This window comes from Narcine bancroftii, chromosome 3, assembly GCF_036971445.1.
Source record: "Narcine bancroftii isolate sNarBan1 chromosome 3, sNarBan1.hap1, whole genome shotgun sequence".
NCBI lineage: Eukaryota > Metazoa > Chordata > Chondrichthyes > Torpediniformes > Narcinidae > Narcine > Narcine bancroftii.
The window spans coordinates 211,513,714-211,533,430 of NC_091471.1; the positions used below are offsets into that span (position 1 = coordinate 211,513,714).

General features: G+C 41.0%; 1 protein-coding gene across 5 annotated transcripts in view; it reads left to right on the top strand.

Moving 5' to 3' along the window:
• The window catches only part of sorcs2 (sortilin-related VPS10 domain containing receptor 2), an 848,688-nt gene that overhangs the window by 780,996 nt on the left and 47,975 nt on the right, over positions 1-19,717 (top strand). For 3 of the 5 annotated variants that reach the window (XR_011354138.1, XM_069926521.1, XM_069926519.1), the window contains exons 24-26: positions 2,879-2,978; positions 3,671-3,773; positions 17,056-17,213. Coding sequence is in view for 3 of the 5 variants with exons in the window: in XM_069926521.1 (XP_069782622.1) it covers positions 2,879-2,978; positions 3,671-3,773; positions 17,056-17,213 (361 nt within the window). In the remaining 2 variants the exon portion in view is untranslated. The remainder of the gene's footprint in view (positions 1-2,878; positions 2,979-3,670; positions 3,774-17,055; positions 17,214-19,717) is intronic. The other 2 variants (XR_011354139.1, XM_069926520.1) reach the window with 1 other exon arrangement.

Genomic DNA, 19,717 nt, shown 5'->3' on the forward strand with positions numbered 1-19,717 from the left:
CTTCAGGTCAAAGATGAACTAATGCCAAAACTCAGAGGAAACATTGTTCAAATTTTCATCACTAAAGGGAAAGTGTTTGAGAAGCTCACAAGTACCTAAGGTTTTAAAGAGAGTGGCTGCAGAGACCATGAACCGATTGAGTGAAACTTTTCAAATCCAGCTGAATTCCAGGAAGGCACCAGAATAGGGGAGTCTAGGTCAAGAGGTCACATCTTTTATTCTGAGGCTGTGCCCCCTGGTCCTAGACTGTCCCACTACTGGAAACATATTCTCCACATCCACTCGACCCAGTCCTTTCAATATTCAGTCAGTTTCAAGGAGACCCCCCTCATCCTTCTGCAGCTCCACTCACTTCTGCGCCCTGACTCATGAACTTCTGGTACATCACTGGTGTCTTCCACAGTGAAGATTGGATATTGTACGTCACAGTTAGCACAGATATTAGCACAATGCTGTTATAACATCAGCAACTTGTGTTCAGTCTGACTCTCTCTGCAAGTTTGTACGTTCTCCCTGTGTCTGCTTGGGTTTTTTTCTCTGAGTGCTCCAGTTTCCTCCCATTCTTCAAAAATATATGGTTGCTGCAGGTTAATTGGAGTATTTGGGTGGCATGGTCTCATGGACCGGAAGGGCTTGTTCCCATGCTGTATATCTACATTTAAATTTTAAATTTAGGATACTTATTCAATTCATCCTCCATTTATTTGTTTCCCATTACCACTTTTGTAGCATCATCTTCCAGTGATCTGATGCCCACTCTTGCTTCTCTATTGCTCTTTATATATCTGAAAGCACTTTTGGTGTCCTCTTTTGTGTTATTGACTCACATCTTTATATTTCATCTTTTCTCCCCTTTCCCTTTTTTGTTGCCTTCTGTTGGTTTTTAAAGGCATCTCTATCCTCTGGTTTCTGTGTGCCCTCTCTTTTGCTTTCATGCAGTCTTTGACTTGGCTCGTCAGCCACGTTGCCTCACCCTCCTTTTAGCATACTTCTTTTTTTGGGATGAAAAGATCATCACCTTCTGAATTACTCCCAGAAACTCCTGCATTTGCTGCTCCCGTCTCCCCTGCTCGTGTTCCCTACCGGTCATCTTTGGCCGGCTCCTCTCTCATGCCTATGTACTCAGCTGTAATGCTGACACATTCTGTTTCTCAATCGGCAGAATGAATTCATATTGTGACCACTGCCTCTTATGGGCTACTTTACCTTATATTCCCTAATCAAATTTGGTTCAATGCACAACACCAAATCCAGAATTGCCTTTTCCCTTGTGAGCCCAGTCACAATTTGCTCTAAAAAAAATCTTGTGGGCATTCCACAAATTCCTTTTCTTGTGATCCAGTGCACACCTGATTTTCCCAATGTACCTATGTCCCCCACGGCCACCGTAACATTGCTTTTTAATTTAGTCCCCAGTTGCTCAAATTTACTCAGCAGAACCCCTTTCCTCCTGCTGGTAGACACATGAACCACAATAACTGAATCTGTCCAAATTCCTCTGAGGTCAGCTGAGACATCCCGTACCTGGGCACTGGGCTGGCAACACAGCTTTTGAGAGTCTCAATCCTCGCTGCAGAGACTATTGTCTATCCCCTTGTCTATTACTATCCCCTATTACCACTGCATTTTCTTCTCTCCGCCCCCCCCCCTCTCTTAAATGGCTTCCTGAACCACTGTGCCAGGGTCAGGTCACTCATCCCTTCTACAGCCCTCACTTCTACTCACTCGTTGGACAGAATCTCCAAGCTGTTGGACGAGTTTAAGAGCTGAAGATTCACCAACACTACTTCTTGGATCCCCCTCCCTTCCTCACTAGCAGTCATGTCCTTCTAAACCTGACTATGACCAAATTTGAAGTACTTAACCTAATGGGTGTGACTGCCTTCTGAACCAGTGTGACAGGGAGAGTAGATGAAGGAGAATATGTAGATGTAGTATATTTAGATTTCCAAAAGACATTTTGACCCAGTGCTAGAAAGGGAGCTGGTGCCTAAATTAAGAGCACAAGATATTGGAGGAAGTGTGTTAACGTGAATGAAAACCCAACTGTCACCTAGAAGATAAAGAATTGGAATAAACAGGTCCTTTGCAGGCTAGAAGGATGTGATTCATGGATACTCAGTTTACAAAATTATTGGAGTTCAAGAATAGGGAGGTTCTTGTTGCAATTTTACAGGGTGCAATTGGAAAATGCTTGAAATTGTTTGAGAGATTTACCAAGCTAATTTCTGGGATGAGGGCTTTGTCCTAGCAAGAAATTCCTTGGAATTTAGCAAAGTAAGGAGTGATCTGATTGTATAATTTGAGAGGATGCGAACAAGGAGATGAACATAGCTCATAGTAAAGACTGGTCCTTTAAAATTAAGATGTATAAAAATTTCTGCTCTCAGAGAGCAGTGAATCTCTGGAATTTTTCTTTCATTGTTTTAAATTTTTCTGCCTTCTATCTCCCACATGCAACAGGTTGTAAATTGTTCTACTTGTAATGCAAAGTAATTTTTTCAAATGTATTTAAGCAATTGACAAGTCATTGCAGTATCTTGTCAGTACAGGATTAGAGAGAGTTCAATGTGTGTTAGAATTAGCCACCAACTCTAGTTAAATTTTTGGAATAATATTATCCATGGAGTAGGAAAAGTAAACATATTTATTAAGTCCAATATTAAATATGCATTCATAAATTTGCAATGAATTTCAAATTAAACTATTTTTTTCATCCATATGTGGTAATTGCCACTAAATTATCTCAGTAGTATAAGTGATGGTCACTGTGATGTAGAATTGCTGCCCTTGTGAGGCACACAAGTGGCTGGGATTTGGTCCTCCAGCTCTGCAGTAATTCATTCACGTTGGCTTGATTTTTTTTTCCCCCCCACAGGGGATTGATTCTTTAATAGAAGCTCTTACAGAAAACCAAGTAAAAATTTCCCTGAAACCAGGGGTTGAAGTGACGGTCACGCTGGCAGATTACCGAGCAGGTAAGGTCACAATTACTAGTAAGGTCCAACTAGTAAGGTCCAATTCAACAGATGCTGGGATCGAGTGCAATGCACAAATGTGGTGGAGAAACTCAGTGGGTCATGCACATCCATAAGAAGTAAAGGGTACCCAGCCTTTCAGGCCTAGGCTCATCCTTCTGCTTCTTGTCCTCTTATGTTTCTTCCACCAGATGCCTTCCATTAGACTTGTGAAATTTCAGAGCCTGTGGTCACTGCAGTGATTATCTACATTGTATTGGGATATGACAACTGACGAGAAATTGTTTAAGGAAGTAAATATTAAGCACGTTTCCATCAGGTTATGTTATAATTAATCTTATTTGTGAAAAAAATCCTATTCAATTACTATTATCTTTTCAAATTTTGAATGGAAAGTTAGAAATTATTTTTATTAATGTCTTATCTTTGTACATGGAGATAATTTTTTCTTTAGGAAACTAAGAAAAATTTTGACAGATAGATGGATAGGATTGATTTAGAGGTTCAAATTCAGGCATGTGGTACTAGTGTGAGTGGGGAATTTTCATTGGCGTGGGCAAGTTGGGCTGAAGGGATTGGTTTGACTCTATGACTTGTTGAAGGACATAAATCCTAATGTTATCATTTGACATCAAGTTATTAAACTATTTTCTGTGGCTGATTTCAGTATTATGTCATATTTTTATTTCCAGTTTCACAGAAAAGCATTGGAGGGAAAGGCGTGTGGGTTGTTGTCTTTATGTTTGTAATCTGCCTACTCATTGTTGGAGCTTTCATCTTGCACAAGTTGAAAAGGTAAGTGCTTTGCAAGCAGGATCCAATGCTGAATGGTCTTGTAACTTGGTGAATAATATATAATTCTAACCCAGCCAAGGAAGCTTTCACTGCTGGTATCATACAAGATGCGTCAAGAGAAATAGAATGAGAACTCTGTAGAACATGACCTCCAACCATTTCACACAGGAGGGACAGATGCATGGTCTCTTCCATCGGAGAATAGGCTTTGTGTCTCAGCCTCCACTGATGGAGCGCTGCTAATGCAAAATGGACACAGCATGCCCACAAGAAAGAACAAGTTATTAATTTGAAAATGAGCTTATCAATGTTGAAGAGTTTATCCATTCAGCAAGTGATGGCGCAGCTTGAGAAAATGATACTGTGAAGAGAGAAGGAAATGCTGTATTATAGCAAGAGAAACCAGGAGCTGAAGTGTATTGTGCTGAACAGGTACAATACACTGAAGCTGAGGAGGGATGATATTTGAGCAGTAGGGACATGGATAGTGAACATTTGAGCTAAGAGTGGGCAGTAAGTGAGAAATCTTCCTTGATCAAGTCCATAAATTATTGCAATACTGCACATTCATCTTTGGGCAAATGCTCTTCATGTAAATCTGAAACCAAATTTCTAAGCACTTGGCTAAAAAATCTTCTGCTCAGCAGAGGAACACGCCTCCTTCCTCCTGCCAGCTTTCCTGAAAGGGATTCCAGCATCACGATAAGGTTTACTGAGCTGAAACATGAATAAAATTTCTCTTCAGAAATCCTCTTTGGCCTGCTGAATAATTGCAGTATTTTTTTCCAGATGTACACCATCTGTAGAAAAGTTTTTTTTTGTTTGACTAGTAACGTAAGTTTCAGAAATGGGTCGACAATATTTTATGAACAAGGAATGTCAGTTCAGCTCCTCCGTGGGTTACAAACACACAACTTGTTGACAGGCCACACATTCAAACGAGCATGCATGTGTAGGTATTTCTTTAGCCAGAGGGTAGTAAATCTGTGGAATTTGCTGCCATAGGTGTTTGTGGAGGCAGGTTATTGGGTGTATTTAAGTCAGAGATCGAGAGTAATGGGGAGAAAGGCAGGCTATGGGGTTGAGTGGTAAAATGGATTTGCTTATGATTGAATGGCAGGGTAGACTCGATGGTCTGAAGAGCTGATTTCTGCTCCAATGCCTTATGACGTTATGGTTATTTGGGAGACTGATGTGATGGTCTTGCTGATTGCTGCAGGGCCACAGTGCCTTCTGCCAGGTGAGAACGAGGCATTTCCATGTCCCTTCTCTCCTCGCCTGCCTGCCTTGAGCTGAGTACTCTGAGGAGACACACACTTACTGCATCAGCGATAATGGCTGGCATCTGCTCTTCCTGCACCTGCTTATTCTCCCATCACAGATGTCTTTCTGTGATCTACCCCCACACATCATTTTTGTTCATTTCCAATGTACAAAACTTTGGGTTATGACTCCTGTACTTCCTTTAGCAGCCCATTTTCAATCAATATTTAAGCCTTTGCAAGCAATGACCCATTGACCCATAGTAAATCTGTGCATTATCAAACAAATACTAAGAAATTACAGTGGAAATAGAATTGAACCATCTGTTTAATTGTCAGCAGTAGTTTTGTCTCTTGAGATTTCAATATTCTATGAGATCAGCTGTTTAATCACAGCAAAGAAAACTGAGGACGAAGATTATTCAGATGTGTTCTCTGCAGATGCATTGCCTTTAAATCACCAAAAATTTGGTATTGACATATGCCTACTGTGTTTGGAACCGATTTTATTGTCCTGACCAACATTCCTCATTAGACCCTATTATAGAGTGAAAAAATGCGACTGTAAACCCTTATGTTGCAGAACTTACCATCATAAATGCTGCGTGAGTGGCTACAAGACGCCGACTCCAATCCCTCTTTAACCTAGTGTCAATGGTGGAGTGGAGCGCTCTGTTTCATCTTGTATTCGTATGTGTAAGTTCTTAGTCAACGCATGGATGAAGAAAAGGTTCTTACTTTAAAGTTGTTGTAAACAGCACCATGAGGCTGCAAGCCTCCATTACAGATAACATACTGCGTGTCAGCCCCCTGCTGGCAGTCAGGTCTAATCAAACGGTCAGGCAATGCTGGTTGCATTGCAAACATGACCACTATCATTATATCTCCCTTTCTTAAAACAAAAGTAGCTTACTTTTAACTAACATGTTTTCTTTGTATAACTGCAATTTTAACTTTAACCCCAAAAACTTATATTTTCATTATTATCAACATTGTTTACATTTTTTAAACGTGTTTTGTGTGTTCACATTTACATACACTAAAACTTGAAGAGCAAATAAGATAGCGCTACCTCATTCTATAACAGAAGTCTTTAAATTTGCTCAATGAGTCTCTTAGGAGGATTCATGTGTCTTGATGATCTCCTGATTGATTGTCCTTGAGTCTGAGTTATTGCCTCAGACATTGTCTTCTCAGATGTGCATTCAGGTTGTTGAACACTGTGACTGGTCTCATTTGAAGATCTCGAAGATTTCTTTGCAGAACAGCACCATCATCTGTCTGAATGGTGTATGATCTTGGTTGGACTTCACTAAGGATAGTTCCCTTCTGAGTCCATAAGTTTATTTTATCTTTTAGCCTTATTTGGTCACCAGTGTAGATTTTTTGTTACTCTGTCAAAGTAATACTTTTGCTTTTCTTTCTGTTGTTCTTTGAATTTCCTCACTTTTTCCCCTCTTTTGTGTTTAGAAGATTCTCCTGAATGGGTAGGTTTGATCTTAGCCTACGTCCCATAAGGAGTTGTGCTGGTGACATACAACACTCGAACGGCGTTGTGTGGTATACTACAGGTACACGATCCTTTATCTGGAACCCTTGGGGGACAGTGTGTTTTTTCCAGATTTCGGAAAGCCTACCCGAATTGTGCTGCCGTATCCACCCCCACCTCTTTCCAGTCGCCCAGCCACCTCCCCCAAATGCCAGTCCCTCAGCCACCTCCCCCAAGCGCTGGTTCCTCGGCCTCCTCCCCCAAGCACCAGCCACCTCCCCCAAGTGCCAGTCCCTCGGCCGCCTCCCCCAAGCACCAGTCCCTCGGCTGCCTCCCCCCAAGCACTGGCCACCCGGTCACCTCTCTCCCCACTTACCAGATTTTGGAGCTTTCTGGATTTTAGATGTCCGGATAAAGGATCGTGTACCTGTAGCATGCTCTGGTGGAAGTCCGTTCCACTGTCTTTTGCCTTGTTCATCAGTCTGTACCGATTTTTCCACGAGACCATTGGACTGTGGAAAATGAGGACTTGACATGGTGTGTACAAAGTCCCACTCTTTGGAAAACTGTCGGAACTTTAAATTGCAAAACTGGGGTCCATTTTCTGTGAAGACCTTGCTTACCTCGCCATGTCTGGAGACTATGGCTTTCATACCTGTTATTATAGCATCTGCAGTGGTGGAGTTCAGTCTACATACCTCTGAATACATGGAGTAATAGTCTGTGACTGCAAGATAGTCCTCTTGACATTCGAATAGGTTAGTGCCTACCTTCTGTTAAGGTCTGTATGGTGCTGGGTGTGGCTTTAGAGGTTCTGCAGGATTGCTTGCTTGTTATTTCTGACATATTGTACAGTTTGACACTTCACTTGTTATATCATTATTGATTCTTGGCCAGTACATCACCTCTCGTGCTCTTTTCTTACACTTTTCAATTCCGAGATGTCCTCCGTGGATTCTTTTTAGCATCTCTTTTCTCAGACTCTTTGGGATAAGAATTTTACTTCCTTCTAGATGATGTCTTCAACCACTGATAGTTCTACCCTGCAGTTCCAGTACTCTGAAACATCAGGTGAGCAGACCTGCTTCATGTTGGGCCATCCATCCAAGATGTTTTTTCTCAGTTGTCTCAGTGTTTCATCTTTGTTTGTCTATGAGCTCCATTTTTACATCTGATATGGGCAGGGCACTTGTGATCATGTCCATGAAGGTGTTTGCAGGCTCTCTCGTGTCAACAGCTCTAGACAACGTGTGTGCTGTGTACATTAGCTTATCCGGAGTGTACACCTCATTCAGTGTATATCATTGCAGCCTAATCATCATTCTTTGTATTCTAAGTGGACATTCATTTAATGTCTTTTGGAACAATGCAATCAAGGGCTTATGGTCAGTCTCTACACTGATTACTTGTCCTGACACAAACTGATGAAATCTTTCACAGGCGTATGTGATGCTGAGCAGCTCCTTTTCAATTTGAGCGTATCGTATCTCTGCGTGATGCATTGAGCGTGATGCATATGCAGTGGGTTGCCAGTCATCATATTTTTGTAGAAGAACTGCACCTAGCCCACCATGTGATGCATCTGATGATATCTTGATGGATCTCGCTGGGTTGTAAAACCTCAGAACTGGTTCCTCTGTGAGCAGTTTCTTTAGTTCACTCCTTGACTTTTTATGTTCATGATTCCATGTTCTTTTCTGTTAGTCTTCTCAATGGAGCCATCTTTTCTGAGAGGTTGGATATGAATTTACCCATATAGTTGAAAATTCCATTAAACTTCTGTACGTCCTTTTTGCATGGTGGCCTTGGCATGTTCCCAATGGTGGACACCTTTCTGGGATCTGGTCTGATGCCCTCACTGCCAATAATATCTCCTACAAATATTAATTCTGCCTCCCCGAGCTGGCATTTCTCTCTATTCAGCTTCAGGTTTGCTTTCCTTATTGCTTCCAGCACTTTCCTTAGTCTCTCATCATGCTCTGTTCTCGTGGTTCCCCATACTATGATGTCATCCATTGAGGTGTCAACTCCGTCTAGATGCTCATAGACCATATGGATAGTTTTGTGATACATTTCAGGAGCTGAGGCAATTCCGAATGGTCACCTTAGGAATCTGTATCTGCCAAATGGACGTTTGAATGTGCACAGTCTTGAACTTGCTTCATCCAATTTTAACTGCCAAAATCCTGATGATGCATCTAACTTGCTGAAAAACTTTGCATTTGCAAATTGTGACATGATTTCTTCATGCGTTGGAAGCTTAAAGTGATTTCTCTTTATTGCTCTGTTTAGATCTCTTGGATCCAAGCAAATTCTAAGCTTTCCATTCTTTTGGTCCCCAACAACGAGTGAACTCACGCACTCCATTGGCTCATCTATCTTCTGAATCACGTTCAGGCTTTCCATCCTGTCCAACTCTGCTTTTAGTTGCTTATGAAGCGCAAATGGAACTTTTCTTGCATGGATGTATTATCAGTGGCACACGGTTATTCACTCTGATCATGTTTTCACCTGGAAGGCAGCCTAGAACTTGTTTCATCTTGTATTCGTATGTGTGAGTTCTTAGACAACACATGGATGAAGGAAAAGGTTCTTTAAAGTTAATGTAAACAGCACCATGAGGCTGCAAGCCTCCATACAGATCACATACTGTGTGTAAGCCCCTGCTGGCAGCCAAGTCTAATCAAACATGCTCCGCCATGCATCATAAATGTATTGCCACTACATGAGGCTGGCTAGAGCTGGGCTGATGATATTGCAATGATGCCGTTAACCCGCGATCCAGGAGCCACCACCATGGATGCCATGGTGATTGGTGCTGGTGTTATAGCTCCCTCCTGCCACCCAGAAATGTCTGCTTCTCGTTCCCCCTCCACCCCTCACTCCTTCACCAAGGCTGTCGAGACCAAGGAGTAGGAGAGGAAACGCCAGGCAGAAGAGCTGGAAGAATGATCAATGGACACTTTCCTTACCCATAATCCCCAACACAGCTAGAACTGCTCAGCGTTTCTCAGAGCTTTTTCAGCTGCATGAGGGATTATGGGTAATGGGACAGTCATTGCTTGGCACGTATGTTAGCCCTCATGGCATCAGGCAGTGCTCCATAAACTCCGGAGGGCGCTACGAGTTGCCGCGCTTCATAAAAGTGGCGCAGGAGCAGCCTAATAGGGCTACTCCATAAAAAGGTACGTTCAAATTTTTCTCTGCGGTTGGATTCGGCTTCGAGGTGGAGGCCCAGCATAAAAACACCTATTGAAACTACAGTTCAAAAGCAGATCAGCAACAGTTCAATAGCACACCATTTGCTATTAATCATGCCTTTTCATGTCCAACATCCATTTGATATTACCTATGTGACAACAGTAATTGCACTTTAAAATTAATATTGATCGTGAACAGCTTTGGGATTGCATGAGGACATGATAGATAAGCACGTAAATGCATGTTTATTCTGCTAATATGCAAATTATGCAAGGATCGAATCCATTAGTTGGTAGATCAGATGTATTTGGACCTGGAATTTCAGCTGGCTTAGCAAAATTCACCCATAATTGGTCAAATCAACCCAAAGTATCATGGAATTTCGAGTGCAACTCAAGCTTTCCACAATCTTTTCCCTTTGTTTTAGTGTTGCTGCCTGAACTGGCCACACCTCATCCCCTTTATCCTGGCTTGATGTAATCAACAGTGAACCGACTCCTCCAATTCTCCCCACTTGCAATTGTTCCGGATTACTTTTAGATGAAAGTGTGCTACTAGAGGCCTTTTCAAAGATTTTAAATCTTTAAAGCCTTTCTAGCCAATGAATGAAAGCTAGTAAATGGCTCGATGTTATTTTCCATAATTAGTTGTTTGAAAGGAAAATACTTCATGTACTGGAAATCTGATATAAAATGGACAATTAACCATCAGTTTGACTGATATTCTATGGGTGATTTCAATGACTTAACACATAGATTAGGCACTGATTAAAAACAGACATTTTGTGATAATTTTTTATGTTCATGTGCATAATAAAAATACCATTTACCAGATGTTAAAATATTTATGCTAATTTAACCACTGCAGTAATAGTAATAAATATTGAAAAAATTTGCATTGAATATACAAATGATTTTGAGGAGTTCCTCCTTTAAATTAGTGTAAGGTATGCTCATAGTGAAAATTCTCAGCATCTCAGCAACATCAATTTGTAATTCATGTCATTTTTCTGGCAATATTCTGTGCCTAGGATATGACTAGATAGGGCATGACTGCATAGTGGGTTAGAACAGTCCCAAAGCAGACAAGATTTTTCTCCTACTTTCACTTCTTTCTCAGGTAGTAAAATTCACGTTTCCATCTTGTTTCCCGTACATGTTGAAGTTATTATTTTAACTATTCATTGAGGGTGATAGTTGCAAGGATTTCAGTCACTGTGTACATTGCTGACTTCATCATGTATAATTTCTGTCTGCAGTGTTTGTACATTTCCTATTTGCTGTTTCATCCATGCCTTTCAGTTGGTGTAGCGGTTAGTGCAACATCTTTACAGCGCCAGCGATTGGGAGTTGGTTTCGAATCGCACACTGTCTGTCAGGAGTTTGTATGTTCTCCCTGTGTCTGCGTGGGTTTTCCCCAGGGGCTCCAGATTCCTCCCACCATTTGAAATGTACCGGGGTTGTAAGTTAATGGGGTGTAAATTGGGTGGCACGGGCTTGTGGGCCGAAATGGGTTGTTTGTTACCATGGTGTAGGTCTAAATTTAAAAAAAAATTATTGGTGCCCTTTATTGATTACACCTTGATCTGATTAAACAAGACCATCTCAGAAGTGTTCAATCTATATATAAATGTGTTTAATTCATATCCTAAACAATATGATAATTTACTGTTTTATTGTTTTATAATTTTCTACCCCTCATTTGTTAATCTGTTCAATTTTCTTAAGTTAATTCTAATTCTGCGTTATATATTCCCATCTGGTTCTGTGCAGTCCATGTTTCCTGTTCCTCTCAGCTGAGAAAGATCCCCCACTGATGCACAATTTCAGCTCCCTTCTACACATCACTGTAGTAGTATTTTCTATGCCAGAAAATGGCTTGCAGAGCTTTGCCAAACTTGTGAACAGGAAGCAATTATGTTCAATCCACTTATCAGTCAGGCTGCTAACGTACATCAGTGTCTGTTTGATCCTCTCACAACCTATTGGCTAAGAAAGGCTAGGGTCAAAAAAAAATCTTCAGATACTGAAAATGTCAAATAAAATAAATGAAAATCCCAGAGATACTCAGGAGAGCATTTGCGGTGAGATGAACAAAGGTGACATCAATGATGGGGATCTCCCAGTGGCCAACCACTTCAATTTCGCACCCCACTCCTGTGCTGACATGTTTGTCCATGGCCTCGTGTACTGTTAAACCAAGACCACCTGTAAATTTCAAGAGTAACACCTAATATTCTGCCCGGGCACTCTCCAACCGGATGGCATTGATATCGACTTCTCTGATTTGTGCTAACCCATTCTCTGTTCTCCCTCTCTTCCCCATCCCTGTCTTCTTTCCTCCAGCTCTCCATGGAGGGAGTACCCTCTTCATTCACAGAGCCATTCCCCCTCTCGCTGTTTGCCGGTGTACCCTCCCTCCTTGATCCACCTATTATCTCCTGCCTGTGGAATTGCGGTCCTCCCCTTGCCCTTCCCCCCCCCCCCCGACTATTTTGTTCTGGTGCCTGCCTACATGTCGTTCATACCTTGATGAAGGGCTCAAGCCTGAAATGTTGGTTATGTATCTTTATCTTTGCTGTATAAAGGACACTGTTTGGCCTGCTGAGTTTCTCCAGCTTTGTGTTTTTACTTCATTACAGTGTCTGCAGACTTTAGTATTTTACTCTTGACATTTCAAATCGATGATTTCTCATCAAAACTTACAAAGTGAGAACACTACCTCATTTGAAGTTGCAGAGAGGGGAGGAATGGGGCAGGAGGGGTTGCAGATCACTATTATCCATTGGTGATGAATGCTTGCTAATTATTATTGACCCTGTCAGGAGAATTGCAAATTGGGAGAGATGAATGAGGGCAATAAACAAAACAAAAAAGTTTTTTTTCTGATCAGCAGTAGTTGATTCCTGAGAGATTATAAAGTGCCATTCTTTGCTTCTCTAAGATATTGATTTTTCTCTCTCTAACAGCAATTCTCTACAATTTTTTTCCAAAAGGTTTTCTTCCTGAAAAACAATTAGGGTTCACGATGGACCACTTCAAGCTGAACACAAAGATCATTTCAGATTTGCTGTATCACATAGGAAGTTGAATAAACATTAAATTAACTTTTAATGAATTTAGCATGTTGAATCACATAATTGATGCTGACACATTGTGTTAGTTCAACTGACCTAAATATGTTTCACCGCTGATTTTCATTTGTACTCAGCATCCAATGCCTCTGTGTCAGGGTCCAACAATAGTCGGCCAGCAATGATGGAATCCAATTGCCTTGATACCACTTCCCCAAGGTTGCAATGTCCTGGTGAAACCTTTCACTATGTTTTTCACTGACTGCACCAAGATCAGCAGGGAAGAAGTCCAAGTGTGAATGCAGAAAATAAATTTTCAATGACGTCTTGCACTTCATGTTTTCGTATGCTTGAGACAGACTTAAAATATGACAGGAAATCACAAAAAGAAGTTATATCTAAAAAATGGTAAAAGATGGGAAAATGTTAAGATTATTTTCATGATCAACAGCCCAAAATCATAAAATACGCCCAAAAATGTTCAGAAAGAAAAATCTTCAGTGTCCAGTGTTACTCACCAACATTCATTATCTTTTAGGTGCCACCAGCAAACTTTCTGTCAGCTGGATGGACAGTCTGGCTCTCCATGGTGTCACAGATGTCCCTGAGTTCTCTTCTCTCCCTTTCTCTGCAACCTGAAACAGACTCACATTTCTAATTCTGATAAAACATCATCAATCTAAAATGTTAACTTGATTTCTTTTTGCACAGATGTTGCTCTACTTGCTGAATGTTTCCAGCATTCAAATGGTAAAAAAAATTCTCAGTCAATATGGATGCATTGAATTTATTCCTCCCACCACTGTTTACTTCCTGCTTCCCTAAAATAGGTATGAGTTATAGAATCACACAGTGCAGAAAGAGATCTTCGGCACTTCATGTCCATGCTAACCGTCTTCCTATTTACCAGTTCTTTGTCTTTAGGTTCCATTATTGTCATGTAATACTAGATTTAGAATGTAACATGTATGAAATTTTTTAACTTTTGTCTACCGTAAGGCAGATGGAGAGTCGTCACTTTGTCCAGCGCCCCTCACAGAAACCTACGGCACTTGGTGTTCCTAGGTGGTCTCCCCTCCAAGTACTGACCAGGCCTTAGCTTCCAAGATCAGACAATCTCATGCATATTCAGGATATTAGGTGCTGTGCCTACATTCCCTGGCAATTCAAACCTCATCCAATTGCTTCTTAACTGTTACGAAAGCCCATACCTCCAACATCATCTCAGGCAGTGCATTCTAGATTGCAAACACCTTCTGGGTTAAAAATATCAGGTCCCCTCTAAACCCCTTATTCTTCACCTTAAACCTGCTCTGTGTGGTCTTACACACTTATGCTATGAAGAGAAGTTCCTTGCTATCCACTGTATTTCTCATAATTTTATAAATCTTTTGACACCTAATCAGCCTCTTCTGTAGCAAGGGGAAAAAAACCTCATTACTGCAAACTGAAACGTCCCATCCCAAGCAATTGTGTCCTTTCTAAAGTGTGGTCATTAGAAGTTCACAGATTATACTAATTTTGCAATTCAGACTAGATGCCTTTATTATTGCATATCCTGCTATACTTAAGTATGTGGTGAATTACCTGGATAGCATGCAAAACAAAGCGTTTCATAGTTTTTCAGTGTACGTAACAAATAAACAATTTAATTCAATTCCATGCAAACAGTTATAAGAATAAAGGGTTGAATTTTTAGCCAGTTCAATTTCAATTATTTGTTATGTGATGGTAATCTGGTATTGTCAAATCAGCTAGGATACCATTGGGTTTAAATTTAAATTTGAACATACATCATGGTCACAGGCCCTTTTGGTTTAAATTTAAATTTGGACATTGTGATAGTACAGATTCTATCACCAATGTGTATATGTACAGATTGTAGTGTAGGATGACTGTGATTGGCTGAGAGTGTAGCCACACCTACTGGCAGGTCTTAAAGGATTGCTCCTAGCCAGACCAGGTCATTCTGGACTGGTCGACCTACTTTTGATATGCTCCAGTCTTTTAGTTAATAGAAGCCTTGGTTTGGATCAACAAGTCTTTGGTTCTTTCGACGTGCACTACAGACATACAGCAGGGTAAGAGGCCCTTTTAGCCTATAAGCTTATTCTGCCCCATTGACCTACACCCCCGGTGGGAGGAAACCGAAGTACCTAGAAGAAGCCCACATAGACACAGGAAGAACATACAAACTCCTTACAGACAGATTCGAACCCCGGTTGCTGGCGCTGTAACAGCATTTCACTAACCTCTATGTTACTCGTGCCACTCATGTTCTCACATCGTGTTCCCAGCAGGGAACCCAGACCCTGGAACATCACCTTTGACACCATTAGCTTATAGTTAGAAAACCATGATCAACTGGCATTTCAGTTTCCACAATTTCTGAGTGGAAGAGATTTCCACATCAGGAGCACAGATTGTGGCAATGCATTCAGCACCACCAGTTTGCCCTGAAAGGTCTCAATCAGCCATTTTCACACAACATTTAAATAAAAGCCTGTTTTCCTCTCACCTCACATAACATCAATGTTTTTATGCCTTTTATGTAGTCAATAAGAGAGAAGTGCAGAACAAATCTTGGGCCTATAAACCTTGAGCAGAGCCCTGGGGAGACCATTTGAGAATGGCTGGTCTAGATGATCCATAAGGCCAAAGTGGTCACTTTTGGTGCACTTTCCTCCACCACCAAGTTGGAGGAGCAGAGCACAACATTCAGGCTGGCATTGTAGCATTCACAATGCTGTAGAGTCAATTTACCTTTCACGTCAAACTAAGACCTTCCCTGTCCTCTGAAGGTGTGGTGGAATTGTCAAGGCGTCATTTCATCAACTATAACAACTTGTGTCCAGTGTTATTTATTGCCACTTGCGTAAGGTAGTGCCATCAGATAGGCCTCTACAATAGTACTTTTAACATGGTTAATTGCTTTGTAGGAGTGAATTTGAGCATGAACCAGATATGGAAATACTGGGGCAGATGTGAGGTGCGTCAAAGGTGAAAGGTGAAATTCAGACAACACTCACTCAACAGGCCAGAGCTATTTCTCCTTAAGCTTCTTTGATAATAAGTATAGCCCCATCAGGGTTGTGGGGTGGCAGCCAATTACCAGATATGTAACCAGATTCATTATCACGAGCAGCAGAGAAGGTCAAAGCCCATGTACTCGGCACTGAATGGCTCGTCTTTTGTCCACCATCTGATGAATAGTCGGAAAGCATTATGCGCCATTTATTTGTATGGGAACAAATTGCAGCAACTATTGAGACTGACACTGTACATGAGAAAATCATTCACTTAGTTGGATCCCTTTTCTGGTTCTACCACCACTTCAATGTCCTCTAGCTATAGTGTGAATGACCTTTATGATGCTCTGTTGTATCTTACCAAGCTTACTTAGACAACATTTGTGGTCACTGAGATCTCCACAACCAAAAATAATAAGAGACAAAATTGTTAAAACACCATCACCTCCAAGACTACCTAGAAGATAACCCTCAGCCTTTGAGAACCATCACTATTGCTTCAACAACGTTGGGTCAAATCTCACGAGATAATATATTGAAACATTTTTCTGTAAAAACTGCATCTGTTCAAAGTAATTTTGCTCTATCTTCCCCCTCAAGGAAATTAGATTTAAGTAGTCCATGGACATTTTCTACCTATGATCCCCCAAAACAAATTACAGCAGTTTCTGAACGAGATTCTTTCTCAGTCAGTCGCCACCTGGGTGGAATGACTGCCTTTATATTCCCAGTTTCAAGTGACACTGCACTATTATTACAATTAACATATACTAAATAAAATTGCCCTTTTATTTAAAGATCATGACCATTATGAGATCAAAAGAAGTAAATATTTTAAAGAGTGGCTTGATATTACTGTTATTAGCATTTAACACTTCCCAAACTGCATCTTACATGGTTTAACCTTTCATCATTTCAAAGAGTAGGAATTATAGTGAACAGTGTCCATCAGATTATAATATGGGCTTCCAATGGGTGAGACTCATCTTTGCGATCAAGGAGTTACAAGTATGAACTTTTTCATATAAAGCAGGCCATAGAGATTTAATGCACACTGACAGGTGATGTATTCTTGCTTTATGTTACACACTGACAGGTGATGTATTCTTGCTTTATGTTACACACTGACAGGTGATGTATTCTTGCTTTATGTTACACACTGGCAGGTGATGTATTCTTGCTTTATGTTACACACTGGCAGGTGATGTATTCTTGCTTTATGTTACAGGAAGATACCTGGCCGGAATGTTTATGCTCAAATGCATAATGAAAAGGAACAGGAAATGACTAGTCCTGTAAATCACAGTGAAGACACCCAGAATATTATCCAAGGGGAAGAATATATTGATGATGATTTGGATTCCCAGACGCTAGGTAACGGAAGAGGTAGCCTGTTTCTTTTGCAGTTCTTTTTCTTTATAACAATGGCTCAGCCTTTAAAGAGTAACAATGCCAATGCATTTGCCCGATGAAACTGACTGCGCCTTCTGGTCCCTGCACTCGTACAGCTGCAAAACGTAGATAGCACGTCTCCATGTGGTCTGACGTCTTTGTCAACAGACTGAATAAAATGATGCGATCTTCAATCTTTATTCTCTATGTTCACTATAAAAAGCAATTAATGCGGTGTAACCAACCTTTTATGGGGTACAAAATTATTACTTGGTCAACCAATGTTAAGGCCATTATAATCTAATGTGGCTGGCATTTCAGCATGGACAGGTTAGGCTGAATGGCCTCACTCCATACCATATAGTTCTATGAATGGTGTTTCCTCCAAATCATTATTTTAAAATGGCGGTATGATTGGCAATAGGGTGGCACAGTTAGCATAGCCGTTAGCACAACACTATTACAGCACCAGCGTTTTGGCTTTCAAATCCAGTACTGTCTATAAGTCGTTTGTCCATTCTCCCTTGTGTCTGTGTTGGTTTATCTGGGGACACTGGTTTCCTCCCACCGGGGATATGTACGGTCAATTGTAATTGGGTGGCTCAGGCTCGTAGGACAGAAGGGCCTGTTACCGAGCTGTATGTCTAAATCCTGAAAATAAATTTATTTTATTTAATAAACTCCCTCCCCAACCTCTTCTACCCATCCCCATTAAACATGTCCTCGACCATGAAACATTTTTACACTGGACAATCATAATTATATAAACATAAAACAGTCAGGATCTGATCTCCCAACCATGGCAGACATCTACGTGAGGCGCTGCCTCAAAAAGGCAATGAACCTCATAAAGAATCCCCATCACCACGGTCACAACCTCTTCTATGTTATGTATATATTGTCTCTTTTAATTTCATTCAATTAATTTATCATTATATTATTTTTCTGTATAAATATCTGTTTGGCTGCAGTAAGTAAGAATTTTAGTCATGTATACATTGTAGAATGTATATAACAATAAACTAATTACCATTATCAAACTTCCATCAGATCACCCCTTACTGTTGATGCTCCAGAGAAAGCAAACAAGATTTCTCCAATCTCTCCCCATAGCTCATTCCCTCCAGTCTCTTTTGTACCCTTTGCAAAGCCTCTGTATCTCCAATTGTGGCCTAACCCACATTTAACATAGTTGCAACATGATCCTCCTTGTACTTATTCTTTAATATTTGCAAATGACCCGATTCTGTCTTGTCTCATAATTTCTTGTGGGTAAAACACCATCTGAGAAGTGAGAAGTGTGAGCCATTATAAAGAAAGTTGGCAAGAGTTCATGGACAGCATGAAAAGTTGGCAAGATTAAGGACCCTTGGATGGCAAAAGTCATTGAAGGTTTGATCAAGAAAAAAAGGGAATCATAGAACGCATAGAATAACTACAATCAAAAATAGAAGGTGTTGGAGAGTACTTAAGAAAGAAGTTAGGAGGGCAAAAAGAGGTCATGAAATATTTTCGGCAGATAAGATTAAGGAGGATGCTAAGTCATTCTGTCAACAGCATCACCTGGAGAGACAAAGTCCCAAATTCTGAGATCCAGTCCCGCGCTGGACTTCCCACAATGTTCATGCTTTTAAAACAACGCAGACTGCGCTGGTTTGGCCACATCCATCACATGAAGGATGCTAGACTGCCAAAGGACATCATCTATGGAGAAGTAGCATTAGGCAAGAGGAACATGGGTAGACCCCAGCTTTGCTCCAAGGACCTTTGCAAGCGTGATATTTTAAAAATCTACAGAGTGCTGGGAGGATACAGCAGGTGACCGCAACAAATGGCGAGGTACTCTTCATCAACACCTCGAGCAAGGTGAAAGAATGATCTTGAGTCAGTTTGAGGAGTGGAGAGCACAGCGGACAACAAATTCAATGGTGCCCTATATTTGCAGCAACTGTGGCAGAGCTTGTCATTCTAGGATTGGCCTCCATAGCCACTCTCGACGCTGCTAAACATACCAGTGACTACCAGAGGTGCAATACCCCCATGGTCGATCACAACTGGTGGAGGCCAAGGGCATAGCTCAGGAAAGAGGTCCAGAAGATGTGGGTGGACTTGTACTTCATATTACTATATCCACCAAGGCGAAAGATGTGGTGGATATTGAGTTCAGGGAGGAATACATTGAACCACATAGGTATTAGGAAGGTGGAAGTATTAGATGTCCTGAAACATGTTACAGTGGATCAATTTCCAAGGTCAGTTTAGATCAATCCCATAATGCACTGGAAACAGAGAAAGGATTATTGGAAGGGACTGATGAAGATAAGGAATAACTTTATGCGCTTAAAGGTACAGATGGCATCTCCCTATCAAGCCTTTTTTCTGGCTTCTTTCCCCAGACTTACCCAAGAGTTAAAAACCGCACAGCCTTCCTTTTCCAGTCTAATTTTGTCCCATTCACAGAATCTAGATTTCCAGTCTTAGGCCTCTGCCAGCATATA